Source organism: Herpailurus yagouaroundi, unplaced genomic scaffold (assembly GCF_014898765.1).
Source record: "Herpailurus yagouaroundi ecotype Mexico unplaced genomic scaffold, PumYag 161, whole genome shotgun sequence".
In the NCBI taxonomy this organism is placed as follows: domain Eukaryota; kingdom Metazoa; phylum Chordata; class Mammalia; order Carnivora; family Felidae; genus Herpailurus; species Herpailurus yagouaroundi.
The window spans coordinates 7,598,976-7,613,282 of NW_024412402.1; the positions used below are offsets into that span (position 1 = coordinate 7,598,976).

At 49.3% G+C, this 14,307-nt stretch overlaps 1 protein-coding gene across 13 annotated transcripts in view; it reads right to left on the reverse strand.

The window, feature by feature from the left end:
* Positions 1-5,611: 5,611 nt before the first annotated feature.
* CADM1 (cell adhesion molecule 1) overlaps positions 5,612-14,307 on the reverse strand; it is a 331,439-nt gene continuing 322,743 nt past the window's right edge. For all 13 annotated transcript variants that reach the window (XM_040483091.1, XM_040483092.1, XM_040483090.1 and 10 more), the window contains 2 exons: positions 10,309-10,440; positions 5,612-8,241 (listed from right to left, as the gene is read on the reverse strand). In XM_040483091.1, the coding sequence (XP_040339025.1) occupies positions 8,123-8,241; positions 10,309-10,440 (251 nt within the window). In that variant the 3' untranslated portion in view covers positions 5,612-8,122. The remainder of the gene's footprint in view (positions 8,242-10,308; positions 10,441-14,307) is intronic.

Sequence of the window (14,307 nt, forward strand, 5' to 3'; positions counted from 1 at the left end):
AAGCTGTGTGCACAGAGGCAGCTGCGTGGGCAAACACATGGTCAGCATTTGCAAGGAGCCAGGCAGGGCAACGAGCTAATACTTCTGCCTTTTGCCTGCCTGGCACAACAAAGGAGAATGATTTTTGCCATCAGCATTCTCCCTATCACGGATTCATTGCACAATTTAGTATGATTAATGGTTTCCATTTAGGAGAAGCCGAGAACGAGAACAGTGGGGGCGCGCCAGCAACCCGGCTGGGGGTGTTCGCGGTTACAACTAGTGTGCAATTGCAAGGGCAAAGGGGACGCGGCCGGTGCCTGCCGGCCGTGCCCTCCACCTTCCACCTTCCCTTCCCCGCACGACTGGGGAGGCACTGTAGGGCGAAGAAGCGCATGGCTTTTGACATGCATTTGCACAAACAAGTCTGAAAACTGCCCCCTTGTGATGCACTGTCTGCTGTTTCGTCCTTGTAGCCTTGAAACGTTTGTGACCAGAAGCGACTCCCTCTTGACCTGCCAAAGGGAGCTTCGTTCCTGGAAGTTCCTACCTAAGGGCTGGGTCTGAGGCAGCGCGGTGGCGGGCGGTGCGGCGGGAGCTAGCAAACTAACCCACCACCTCTGTCTCTGGAGCCTGCAGGCTGGAAGACCTAGTCTCAGCTCCCATCTGCTGGCTCTCTGGGGAATTCTTCTTCTCCGCTCTGCAGGATCCTTTTCGTCCCACTTCTGACGGCACGGCTTCTGGTCGGATCTCACAGCTGCTGGAGGTGAGCGGTGAGACCGTGGCCGCCATAGCCAGAGACTTGTGGGTGCTGATAGAAACCAACCGGGAAAACAGAGGATTCAAGAGGGTCTGCATTTTTTTTTTTTTTTTTTAAAGCAACAGCTTTTGCAACCGAAGCCAGAAAAGGGAGAAAATTCGTGATCTTGGCTGGGTCTAACGTGACTCAAGACCCTTCTCGATGCATTGGTGTCTCTGCAAGGAAATCTATTATTTTCCATAAACTGTCTTAAGCATCTCCCGGGCTACATTTCTGGCTGTGTTAAGAATCAAGCCATCAAGAACAGCTGTGAATGTTATACACTTTCAGCAGCAGCAATGGGCTTTGGCAGGAAAGTGGGAGCAAAAAAACCCAAGTAGGACATTTCAGTTGACAGTAATGGCATTTTCCCTTCCTTGTCCAAACGATAAAAGATTCATGCTCCTAATTGCAACACTATAGCTGCCCCCATCACTTTATTCTGGGAGAGGAGGTTAGAGAAAACAGGCCTAGAGAGAGGGAGAGAAAGAGAGAGAGATGGATAGTAATTTCGTCACTAGCTAACAGAGACTGATTAGTGCAGAAGACTATCTTCCACAGCAATACTTTTTAATCAGGTCTGCTGTGTCTGGGCAAACAGCTTTTGTGGATTAGCTAGACTGGAGCCTGCCAGCATCCGTTGCAAGTTTAAACGATGAAATACACAACTACAGAGAAAACAAACCAAAAAGAGTAATAAAGTCACACATTTCAATATTCAGCAACCATTAAGGGATTTAAATATTTGCTTGCTATTAAAGGCTTGCATTAGGCTCTTCCAACACCAGCTCTGGAAGACTGAAATATCAATTACAGATCAATTTTCCCCCTAAGTAAACACTAATGCAGGATAAACAGTATTAGAAGATGCAATCGTCACATTGCTGACTTCAGGATGGACTTCCTGCTGGTAACAGCAAGTTTAAGCCTGGTGATTAATTAACCTGAGAAGATAGCACTTAAGGAAGATTTAAGGCGATCATGTCTGAAATAGGACTGTGAGCCAGCCCAAGTTTGGAGGGCAGCTGAAGTCCTGGACCTGGGGTGTGTGCTGATCTGACCCTCTCTAGGTTTCCTCACTTTCCCCGGAATCACCGCCCCACAGCTCAACACCTCGAAGGATTAGGAGGGAGTGGCAGGGCATCGGCCCTGGGTGTGCTGGTGAGAGAGAAAGCACCTGACTTTGAAGTCAGGTTCCTTGTCCGGAGTAATTCCCTAGTTGAATACGCAAGACCTGAAGTGCAATTCCTGGCACCGACCAGCGGGGGCAGTAGACTTTGGAATGAAAAATACAAAAAAGAAAATTTCCTACATAGGGGAGAGCCTGGAAACAGAGGGTGGGAAGACTTGCAAAAAGAAACTTCTTGCTTTCAAGTCTCAGTTTTGGGGCACTCACATGATCCTTGTGCCTAACACCCTCTTTCTGGCATGTGTAATGATTGGGGGGTTACTTGGGGGAACTGAATGATACGGCTCTTATCGGAGGCACATTGGACAATTCTGAAATGAACATGGACAAGTCAAGGAACGTGGCTTGAATTTTTCTAACACGCCGTACGTCACGTCACTCTGAAGGCCCTTCTCGGTATATGCTGACAATAGTGAGGCTTTGCTCAGCTATTACCAAATATGTCATTCCCTGTGGGAGAGAAGAGATATTCCGACCCAGCAGGACCATGAGGACGATGGGCTGGCCGGTGCGTTCTTCATGGCCACTGGCAAGCTGCCTACGCTGACGTGCTTGTCAATGTCAAGGTCTGAAATACAGAATTGGTGACCTGTCAGACTAGGTATAGTGAGACTCAGCAACGGGGCGCTCGGCTGGTGTCCCTGGAATAAACTATTCCTTGCCGAGTGCCTACTGTGTGCCCACCGCCGTGTGACCATTGGCCTACGAGGTCTGCGGATGACAGCCAGGAGCCCTCTCTTCCTTCGCCCGGACAGTGGCTGAGGACACCCAGCTGCTTCATTTTCGAAAGATTTCCAAAGTATACGTGTATGGCTGTTGGGTAGGCATTTCTCTCCCAAGGCATGTGGCTGCCAGTTTTTTATGACTAAGGGCTGTGTACTTGGTATCCTGACCAAAAAGGTCTTAAGCGAATTTTACAACGAAACAAAACGCTCTCGCTCAAGCGGGCTCTTTCTACCTGTGGCATGGCGAACGGCATGGTTGCTCTAAGGTTCTGGATGTCAGAATCAAAGGAACATTTCTCCATGGAGTAAGTCCACGGGCAGTACAAGAATTACATTTCAAGCAGACAGAGGACAGTGAAAGATTGCACCAATTAACAGCCGCATATCACCTCGGGGTTCTAGTTGATGTATTTGGAGAATGCAAGCAGGCCAAAGCATTTGTGAAAACCCTCGGGAGGAAACGAGGGCCATTTTCACTCCCAGACCAAATGAAGGACCGGGCTACTTATCAGGCTCCTGCTCACATGGACTGCTTCTGGCACCTTCTCATTTGCATACCCTGTGGAACTCAACCGGCAACTGTGCAGCGAGGGGCCACCTCACGTCTGCCTCCGTTCAATGGACTTCTTGGGTCCCTTCACTGTAGGTTACAGCGGAATCGGGAGCCTCATGCTACAGACGAGGGGGTGGGGCTGGGGTCACCGAACGTGCCACATGGCCTGGAATAACCAGTGGATGGTGAGGATACAGGGGTGGTTACACCTTCCAAGGCAAGCGTCAAGAGGATGTGAGGTGTCCACACGCAGAGGAGCCCAATAGCTCCCTTCACTTGAGCAGTGACCACCTCTTGGTAGCCGTGGGGAACCTTCTAGCCTTTCACTCCCCCATTTCCCTCTCTCCTGTATGACTGACTGTGGTGCCTTATCTGCTAAGCTCCTCCTGCTTATCTCGTGTACGTCTCCTAACAGCACTGACGGCGAGCCTTACCTTCCAGAGCAGGAGACCAAGGCCAGGTAGGCTGGGTAACTTGCCCGAGGTTTCACGGCTGGTAAGTGGCAGAGCAGGGCCTGGGGCCCGTACTCCTGATCCCTGCCCTCTTATCGCCTCTGTAAAAAGCTATGGTGGATTAGAAGATCCCACAGCTCGTGCCTCCCCCCCCTGCCCCCCAGAGGCCCGGACAGGCCCTGGAAATTTTGACTCCCATGCCTGGGCTGTGAGGGCGCCAGAGGACCGACCCCGCCTTCCGTGTCTCACTCATCTGGCTCTCGCCACACAGGCCAGCAGGCTGGCTGGCTTACTGCCCTCGGTGCTAAACCAGGCTTTCGGGCCCAGCGGGGGCCGGCTCCCCAGGGAAGCTGGTTTGGCTCTCCAGCCCATCTCCCTTCTCCAAGAAACTCCCCCGGCACTCTTGGGGCTCCTTAACCATCTTCGGCGAGGCCCCCACGTCTGAGGACCACTGCATGCGTTCGCACAGGTGGAACGGATGCCCTGGCTAGTCTCCAGCGACTACCTTCCGCTTCTCTGCGTTTATCATGACACTGAGCACCCAGCAGATGCCAGGTAACCGTGTATCTGATTGGCGGATGTTTTACAGAGACAGGCAAGGGACCAGGCCCGGGTGGAGGAGGCTGACATGAGAGACGTGGCCTTTGGCTTTTCTGGAGCTTACCTTTTCTTCCACCGCTGAGCATTTCCCCATTACCTGCCCCAGAGAGAGAGAGAAGGAAGCTCAACCCCGCCCCCCCCCCCACCCCGCCCCTCGCTGGGCTGATGGTGGGAAAAGGGCGGTGTGGGGCTGCTCACGTATAGTCTGTGCGTTTATGAGATCAGTCACCATGAAGTGTAGTCGTTGCTCGCTACGGCCTGCAAGGCAAGAGGACCACACACGGATCCTGCTGTCCACCCGCCCTGAGATCGCAGCGGCCTGAACAGGGACAGAGACGGGTCTCCCACAGGCGGCCAAGCCAGTCCTCCGCAGATCACACCATCTTTTTGTTAAAAGAGAGAGAGCTTGAAATGAAGAAGGCGGAATGAACTGTTAAGACACGAAATCCCAAAATAAGAGACAGGTGGAGCAGCCAACACAGGGACGTGGGTGGGGGTGGTGGGTGAAGGGGGGAGGGGCCGGCCGGCCCGCCGCCGCCGCCGCCGCCGCCGCCGCCGCCGCATCCCGCACACCTGCACAGATCGCTGAGTCAGCGCTGCCGGAGCACCTGGAGCACCCGGCCCACCTGTCCGCTGCGCGGGGAGAAGAGAACGAGGGCAGGGAGGGTGAGCGGAGGAGAGAGAGCGAGAGAGAGCGAGAGCGAGCGAGCAGTTCCGAGCCGGGGCGGCTGCATTTCCCAGCACCTACTGCCCGCGTTCGTTCTTTCGCGTCGCTGCGCCCGACCCTGGGGAGGAAGCCGGCCCGCGCCCGCCCCGGGCGTCGGTAAGAAGTCCAGAATGAGATGAAGGGATCACTTGGTAACATTAATTTTTTTTTATTAAGAAGACAGATATTTTATAGTACTTCTTTTTTTTTTCTTTTTTTTTGTAAAAATGGTATACATGAACCAATACAAAATGCGAATGGGAACATATGGATATGAAATTTCTTACACCATAACATTGTTCATGTACACCTCGAAAACAGAACTGGCCTAAAGGGAAAAATAATACGTCGGGGTGACTAAAGAACAAGCTTATTTGGCATCAATGATACATCCTTCATTATTTTATATTCCTTTAAAAAACACAGAAAACAAGTTTGTTCTTTCTTCACTCTAAAAAAAGTGATCAACCTGTACAAAGTAATACTCAACAATACATTTCAAACAGTGCACTGTATACTTAAGAAAAAATACATAAACCAATATACAACTAAAATCCATAATTTCCTGTTTTTGCTTTATTATTATTATTATTATTTTTTTATTTTTATTTTTTCCAATGCGTGGGGCCTACACTTTGCAATCTACCTGAGACGGAAAAACACCAATCAGAACACATGAACCTGAGACATGTCAACATCGTAAAAGCCAGAAAGTTACATCAGGAACACTGCACTACCATACACTTTTCAAAACAAAGATGGAAGTTCCCAAAAATGAGATGCCAATTTGGTGAGCAATGGTAGTTGTTTTTTCTCCCCCCCCCCCCAAAAAGAACAACTGAAAAAAACCTTTTAACGACATGCTAAATGGTTCTCACCCTTTGATGTGGTTATACTATGGTCAGAATGGGCACTAAAGGGCTCGGGATAGAGCTGCACGTTATAAAATTCATCGAAAAAGGGATGTTCGTTGTGGCTTTTTGTCTTGGTCAAGTGCCTAGGGATGGGGGTGGGGTGGGGAGGGAAACAAAACGCTGCTCAATATGGATTTTCTTTTACATACCGGTCCGTTCCCAAAAGGCCCCCATATTGCAATGGTTCTATCAAAGGTTAAAACAACGACAAGAAAAATCAACACACTTGCAAATAACAAAGAGTTGATACTTTTTTTTCCCCCTTAAATAAATCAGCGTTAAGTTTTTCCACATAATGTAACAATAGTAAAAATGCACCTTGCAAAATCCAAAATTACTCACTGAAAATGTTATATAATATATATTTATATATATATAGATCTCTTTTTTTGATGCCATCTTTCCATAGGGACTGTATTCTGGAGTCTGGAGCCTTACCAACACATATGGTAAGAGTTTAGTTTTCGTCCTTTGGGACTACTTCTAGATTTCCTAGACGTTTCAGTGAAAATCCCCACATTTCTTTAAAAAAAATGTAAATGGTAACTTGACTCCTCTACCTTTTCCCAAGGCTCCCCATCTAAGATATGTTCAAGGTAACTTATTTTAGTAGCTATGCACTATGGCTGCCATCATGCGAAGATCAGTAATTTTTTGGCAGATGGTTCTTAAGGCTGAGGAAAGAGGCCAAGGCTAGTGTATGAAAGGTAAAAAGATAAAAACACTCACATTTGAGTTTTGATTAAGTAACTGAAAATCCCTACATGCTGTTTTTTCACCTCTGCTCTGACCTTTCGAGAACTAGATCGACAGCAGACCAGTGTGAGAATAATACCGGCCCTTCTTCTGTACCTCCTGCCTTTGTCAAGCCAAATCTGAAGGAATGAAAGTTTCACACGGATTCGAGTTGGAAATCCCAGCATGACAAATATCTGTAATATACAGTACATGCAGGCCACATCCTACTGTCTTCCTCACTAAACACAAAGGAAAAACAAAACCAAAACCAAAACCCAAAAAAAAAAACAAACCAAAAAAACCCCCGAAAAACCAAACCCTGTCCCATCCAGTCATTCACACACCACGCGGACTTGCTTTTTTCCTACAAATTAGTGAGAAGTATGGCCGATTGGGAAAGGTGGATGGAATCGTTTGAAACAGAAATAACCAGAGCAGGACTATCGTTCCCCGCCCCCCCCCGACTTCCCCTCCTGTGGCAACTCAAATTTGTCCACTTATATAAAAGGAACAGACCTCACCTGCCAGGTCTGTTTGGGGCGTTGAAAAAGGAGGAGCCCCTTCCGCCCCAAACCTTTCCGGACAGTGCGGGGTCTCTATGCTGAGCCGTCTACAGACACAGAATTAAAGACAGATTCGATCTCATTGTGACACGCCTCACTTTGCAGGTAACCCTGTACAGTAATGTAGTTCCACAGCAAACAGAACATTTTCTGAATCACAGTCTACGTTTCTAGTCTTCACTGCTCTACGTATTTGAAACATGGGTAGCAGCAAAGAGTCCTCGTTGTTTGTTCACCCAAATCTTTACGACGACAGAGTAAGAATGCATTATGGACACACTAAATTCTGAACTATGAAATCTAAACTGTGCTGGTTCTCCTTTCATGAAACTGAATCTTGAACAGAAAGCAGTTACTTCAAAAAATAGACAAAAAAGGAAAGGAAAAACAACAACAAAATACGGGGGAAAAAGATTCTAAGGAATCCCAGCAGGCAAATTCCAAAATGGGAGATTTTGGGGAAAAAAAAAAAAAAATCCCAAAATTCTTGGGCAAAATAAATGCGCACAAAGGAAAAAAAACAGAAAGAAAGAAACAGCAGGAAAAAAAATTTAAAAAGAGGAACACAACGAACAAACAAAAAAACAAGGCACAGAATTTTCTGCAATCTACCCAAACTAAATCCAAGCATCCAAGTCTGACTTGGTAGGAAGAAATGAAAATTTTAAGAAACCAACCAACCAACCAAAAAAAAAAAAAAAAAAAGAGGTGTCAAACAGCAGAGTGTACTTTCAAAGAACATTTTTTTTTTTTTTTTACACAGCAAATCCCAAGCCTTCCCAGTCTCGCACCTTTCCACCCATTCATAAAAAAACACACGAATTTCTCGCAAGTTCCAATATCACTGTCTCTTTATCATCTAAATAGGGCCAGTTGGACACCTCATTGAAACAAAAAGGCTGATCTAGATGAAGTACTCTTTCTTTTCTTCAGAGTTGTTCTGTCCTCCTTCTGCATTGATTATAGCTGTGTCTGCGTCTGCTGCGTCATCGGCTCCTTTGGCTTCATGAGTGAAGTATGTACCTGAAAGATGAAGGGGTAAAGCACCGTGACTGTCTGATGGCCTCTGTGTAAAGTGGTACAGAGATGGCAACTTGCTTTATGGCCATCATCAGCCGAAGTGGTGTGCAGGCAGCAGAGGGGAAAAAACAATTGGAAGAAGAGAGCGAGGTGGATGAGACAAATGGGGATCCGGGGGTTCCAAAGGCACCACTCCAACTGAACCGCTGCGATATAATTCAGCAAATGAGACATTAGAGCAGTGATTATGACCAGAGAATGTCAGCAGAAGAAGACGTGAGTGGAAGCTAGAAATGCAGAGAGCTGGAGAGCCGCTGACTAGCATAAACAGTGCAGGCCAGGACCAATGACCGGCAATGTGCGCGCACATGGTTAAGGACCAAAGCAAGGAAGAGCAATTAGCCAATTAATGAATTAGGGCCCTGACGATGTTCTACTGTCGTCTCAAATCGTTTGTTTGAGCCCCCGTCTCCTGGCTGCGCGAGTCACCGCTGCCTGTCCGTCAGGGAGGCCTCGCCGGGGCGTGTGCAGGCACGTCGGACCGTCTCCTGCCCGCCCCCCTTCGGAGTGAGGGGTCCAGATCGCCAAATCACTTGATACGACAACAGGCGTGAGCAAGGCTCGGGGGTCTGTCTCAGGGGACGCGTGATTCTCGCTCGTGGTGTGAGTGTAGCCTGGACCCGGATTCATGGATTCGCTAATTGGCAAGGCCACGTTGCAATGACAACACACAGAACGTTCCAAAGCTGGAGACGCTCTCATCGGCAAGTCCCAACCCTTTACGGGAAAGTTGATGGAGAAAGACAAGGCCTGCACCTCGGTATGACGTCTGGGGAGAGTTTACGCTGCCCACCTAAACCACACAGCCCCTCCTCCCGTCATATATCCTCCAAGATTCTTAAAGGGGGAAAAAAAAAAAGGCTGATAACGTTTGTTGTGTTTTCAGGTTTTCGTGAGTGACAAGTGTGAGCAGACAGGTGGCCAGATGTTCCCTGCCTGCACCCCTCCTCCCTCGGCACAGGACACCCTTTGCCCCCTCGTTCTCCACAGCTGCTGAGGAGACTTGGCCCCGCTCTCTGGCCTTACCCTCCTGGCTCTACCCCGCTCACCACCAAGAGGCTGGGCGTTCTCAGCCCAGCAGGCCGCCTCCGGGGCACGGGCAGAAGTACGCACAGCGCCGGGGGTCCCCAAACGGTTTATGCTGGAGACAGGCATTGTGGGTTCTGAAGGTGGTTTCCAGTACCTTGGACATCCACTGCTGTGCTCAAGGAATCCTCCCCAAACCCCAGTCCTGTGCTCACTATGCAAGTGCCTGGAGTTGATGCTCTAGGGCGGCCCCACACGCTCACAGCACAGCGCTCGAGAAAAACACCGGAGGAAGACAAGGGCCGACAGAGAAAGGGCAGAATAAATTACCAGGCGCGGGGGAGAGGGCTAGAGCAGCATGGGGCACAGAGGAGGAGCGTTGGAAAAGATGATTGCCCATCCAGGCTGCACAGTTGATACGTCTGATGATTAATGGCAATTTAAATCAATTGCACCAATGATTTAAAAAATACATATTTATGTGGCTTTTAAGGCACATCCAACCAAGGCAGGATTCTAGCCGCTGTGACCAGCTCACCCCAAGTTTGGGGCCAGGGGGACCAGAGCCCTGTCCAGCTGCTGCCCAGAAAGCAGACGGTTACGGGCACGTTCTTGGCGCGCTTGTCGTTTGGGGGTTCACACCACACCTGGCCCACCGGCCCCTATTTTTACAATTTTTGCTCTATCCCCAATTACGGATTGCAGAATAACAAATCTAGAAAGCTTTTAGAGAAAATCGAAATCAAGACGTGCCACTCATCAACTCTCAGAGTCCTAATCAGCAGCTGCTAAGATTTCTGTTTTTCTTTCCTTTTTTTTTCTTTCTTTTTTTTTTTTCTTTTCTCCTCTCTCCCAGTTTCAGGACCCGAACAGCCTATGCGGCCACGTGACCCAAACTGCCTCGCAAGGAAAACCTTGCCGAGTCCCCAGATGCAGGGGCTGTGGTGACGGGAGGCCTCCTGCCTACCAAAGCACCTTGCTTACCTTTATGTCTGGCAAAGTAGCGCCCCAGAATGATGAGCAAGCACAGCATGGCGAACACCACCACGGCCACGACCCCGCCGATCACGGCATGATCCACCGCTCTGATGGCGCCTTCTTCACCCGCTCGAGAATCTGTCGGGATCAGAAAAGGAACAGGGATGTAGAGCTCATCGCAAGACACCAGCAGCCCTGGCCGCACTGCCTCCAGGTCAGAGGTCACCTTCCCTTACACTGGAGGAGGCAGAGAGACCGTCCAGATGGATCAAGTCACACCAAGGGAACAGACTGACCTGTCCAGTGCCGAACCGATCTGTGCTCCCCACAGGGCGAGTTCACTGTAAGCAGCAGAGAAGCGCTAGTGCGTGTGGAACCACGCTTAGGGGCCAGGGAGAGAAGAAACAGTCTGCGTCCAGTCCTGGCCTGGTCTCAGCGCTCGCCCTCTCTGTGTCCGGCTGCGGGTCCTAGTAAGGAGGCGACCTAACTACTTAAGGGTTCTCGGAATGGCACCTTCGGGCGGCAACAGGAGCTGCGGAGGGGAGGCTAAGGCAGCTTTCTGCAGGTGCCCAGCGACTTACTCCCTGCTGGGCACAGGCACAGGCAACCCAGCTCTCAAGGCACAGCTGCCTGGAGATAAAACAAGGCTTAGAAGACTAAAGACAAGTGACATGCTTGCTACATTTAGGATGTATGAGGGAGTAAGCCTCAATCTAAAGCCTAAAAACCTATCTCAAGAAAAGACAGCCGGGAATAATTGTCCATTGCCACAGACGGGTTTTATTTTATTTATTTAACACTTCACGGTGCAATTAATTTTCCTTTATAAGCATCACTCCCTCAGGATGTCTTCTTGCGACTGAGCGACGACATGTTTGGCCGGGGAACAACTCCAAAATGAACCCAGAATGAGCTATGGCGATGCGGAATGGATGTATGGCAGTGTAAACAATTTTAATTTAGGAATGTGGCCACATCACCCCTTGCCGAAACCCTAATGGCACCCGAGATTTATAAATGTAGTAAGAAACAATTATTCTCCTGTTGATTAATACATTAACATTTTGGAGTGGAAGCTAAACCATTGTCTTTTTTTTTATTGAGTCGAGTACGACACCTCCATTAAAATGATTTACTGGCTGTACCTTACAATTTAAGCACAGCAGCAACAGAAACGGTAAAAATCTTTTAACTTTACATGATTTGTGAAGTCATATGTGAAGGATTTACCATTTAAATCTTTCAGTACAAGAAGCACATGGCCTATAAATCTGTCCCCCTTGCAGTTGCTGGACGCCCGAGAGAAATGCATTTCACCAGGAAGACGGAGAGTGCAAATTCAAGTCAATTTTTAAGAAAGATTTATCTCTGTCTCTCTCCAAAGAACAGAGCAAATCTCTGAAGCCTCCACCTCTAATAATATTTGAAGTTTATCGATCAAGTGTACAGATCCGTGACAGCTAAAGGTAATGGTGCTCTTTTGAGCCGAAACCTGATACAACGCTTTCAGCAGGAGGGCATGATTTACACTTTCTATCGATATTTCCAATTCTGCTCTGAGATTAAGTACTGAAGGATGTGGGGGAAAGAACTCGTGACTGAGGGTTCCACGAGAAATGCTTTAATTAAAAGAGTTTAAATTAAGAAAAAAATGAAGCATTCAAAGCGTTTCATTAAGTTACCTTTCGAAGGACTACCAAAAAACCCCAAAACCCCAGCCCAAACAGAAATCCCGAATCAGAGGCGGCAGCGGCCGGTCGCCCAGGACGACGGGATGATGGAAGTTTAATTGGAGAAGGGAGATGGGTTGGAGGCAGAGTGCACTGCAGCCAATTAGCCCGCTCCGTGATGTGCGAGCCCCTCCAGCAACCTGTCTAATAAGCTCGACTTGAAACGTGGTGGAGAGGAATCGCCCTCCTCGGCCCCAAGTGTTACCTACTGTGGACGCAACAGCCTCTGTGTCTTGAAAATCATTTCAACGAGGCAGAACTTGGCCACGGAAACTTTTTCTTTTCCTTTAGAGACAACAGAGCTTGTCGAAGGGGAGCGCTCCCCTCCCCGGGGTGCCCCTCCAACACAGGGTACCTGCTGGGGGATATAGTGCTTCACACCCTGGAGACTCTCTCGCCCACCTGCACAGATTCGGAGTCGCTGATGGGAAGACCAGAGTTGGGAGCTGTGTTTTCCTTAGGGAGCTGTCAAAATAGGGGATCTTGTGGGAGTGAAAATGAACTAACCTCCCATTGCCATGAGCTTCAGACCTATTGAAAAATAGAGTCTTTCAACTCATTCCACAGGTCTTAGAATTGCATGGGGCAAAGTGATACTAGCCATTGAGGAGAGGGGAAAGTTAGGGGTAAGAGGTGAAGAGAGGCTGAGAGCAGAGAGAAGCCGTCCCACGTAGGGGAAGGCACTCTCACGTCCACTGTTAACAGGCTGTCTCCTCCGTCCCTGGCACGGGAACATTCTAGAAGCCAGAGAGACAGAGAGAGAATCTCTGCGATAAAGAAAAACAGAAAACCTCACGGGGAGGTATCTGCGGGATTAACTTCTTTCGCCAAAACTATTCATTTGGCCTTTGCTGCCCAGGAACTTAGACCTAAATGTGCTGAGGACTGCTTTTTCCCCCCCTGCACTTTGCCCACATTCAGTACCTGGGTTCTAGTGATCTTGCCCACCCTCAAGGACATACATATTTTACAGATACTTATTTATAAGGGTAATCTCTCCAGCTATCTCCTGATACTCACTTGATAAGGAAGTTTACTACCACCAGTTAATCACCAAGACATTTTTCCTGCCTTCAGTTACTGCAGACGGACACAGAAGGTAACTGATGTTTAATTTACAGGGAACACTGAGGTGTGTGAGCTCCTCACGGCCTCCTTCCACCCCACCCCACCCCGGGTTCACCGGCACCTGCCACGGCTTGGCGTCCTCCGTGAAGAACGGAGCCCTTTCCTGCCTCCGTGCACTCCCACCTTCTGTTGCCCTGCGTGGGGTGGGCGGGAGGGTTTTCATAGTGCTGTCGATTGGCTCGAGGTGGTGGGGGAGCAGGGTGAAGGCTGGTTACCTTCTACCAGGGCAGGACTGCCTGCACCTGTGTGCCCGTGCCTCGCTCAAGGCCGGGAGCAAGGGCACGAGTTGTTACACAAAGAGGCAGTGGGCAAATGGAGGGAGTGGGGGGGGGGTGTGGCAGGGAGGAACGACTGGCGTGGGCAGGGAGCATCAACCACCACAAGGATCACAGCTCTAACAAAGTCCGTCAGCCGCCCAGCCTTTCCTGTCCTGCTCCTGAAGGAACAACTCTGCCTATGCCTGAGAAATGACTTCTCAGTGGAACACTTGGGAGAGTATCTGTCACCATCATCCAAAGATCCTGCTCCTCTTGGGGTGCAGATCTTTTCACTCTGGTTCTATGAGCTTTCCTGGGGTGTGGGGGGGTGCATCTCCATTTTCGGTTCCTTTTCTGAATCGGGCAGAGAAGGAAATCAAAGAATGAGACTCCACGGATGCCTCCAGCTCCTACACTGAAAAGGAAACGTGAGTGCGGAAAGCACTTATAAACACGCCTGGTACTCAGGCGAATGGACAGGTCTTGGGCTTGGAAGGTAACGTTTCCTTGTTCTTTTAAGAAACGAAGCAACAGGTGTTACTAAGAGCGCTCATATTTCCGGGACTAAGCTTTGTCCCCATCATCCTGGAGGAGGAGCCATGTTCCTACTCGTGTATGCTCCTGGCGTCAAGGTTATCCCAGCCCTGAACCGAGTGTGTTCGGGGGAAGAATGTCGCCCCAATCCTTTCACGTGTGAGGCCAAGTAACTTTGGCCTAGTCGTCCCATAGCTCTGGATTTTAGGTATGCCCTGTCAACGCAGGGAAGAGAAGAGGTTTTGCGGGCCCTCTCCTTCCGGCCTGTACTGTCCCCCCCTGCAGGCCCGTCTATGGCTCTAAGCGTGACACGAGTCTCTTTAAGGACAGATCCGTCATGAGCTGTTTAGTATTCG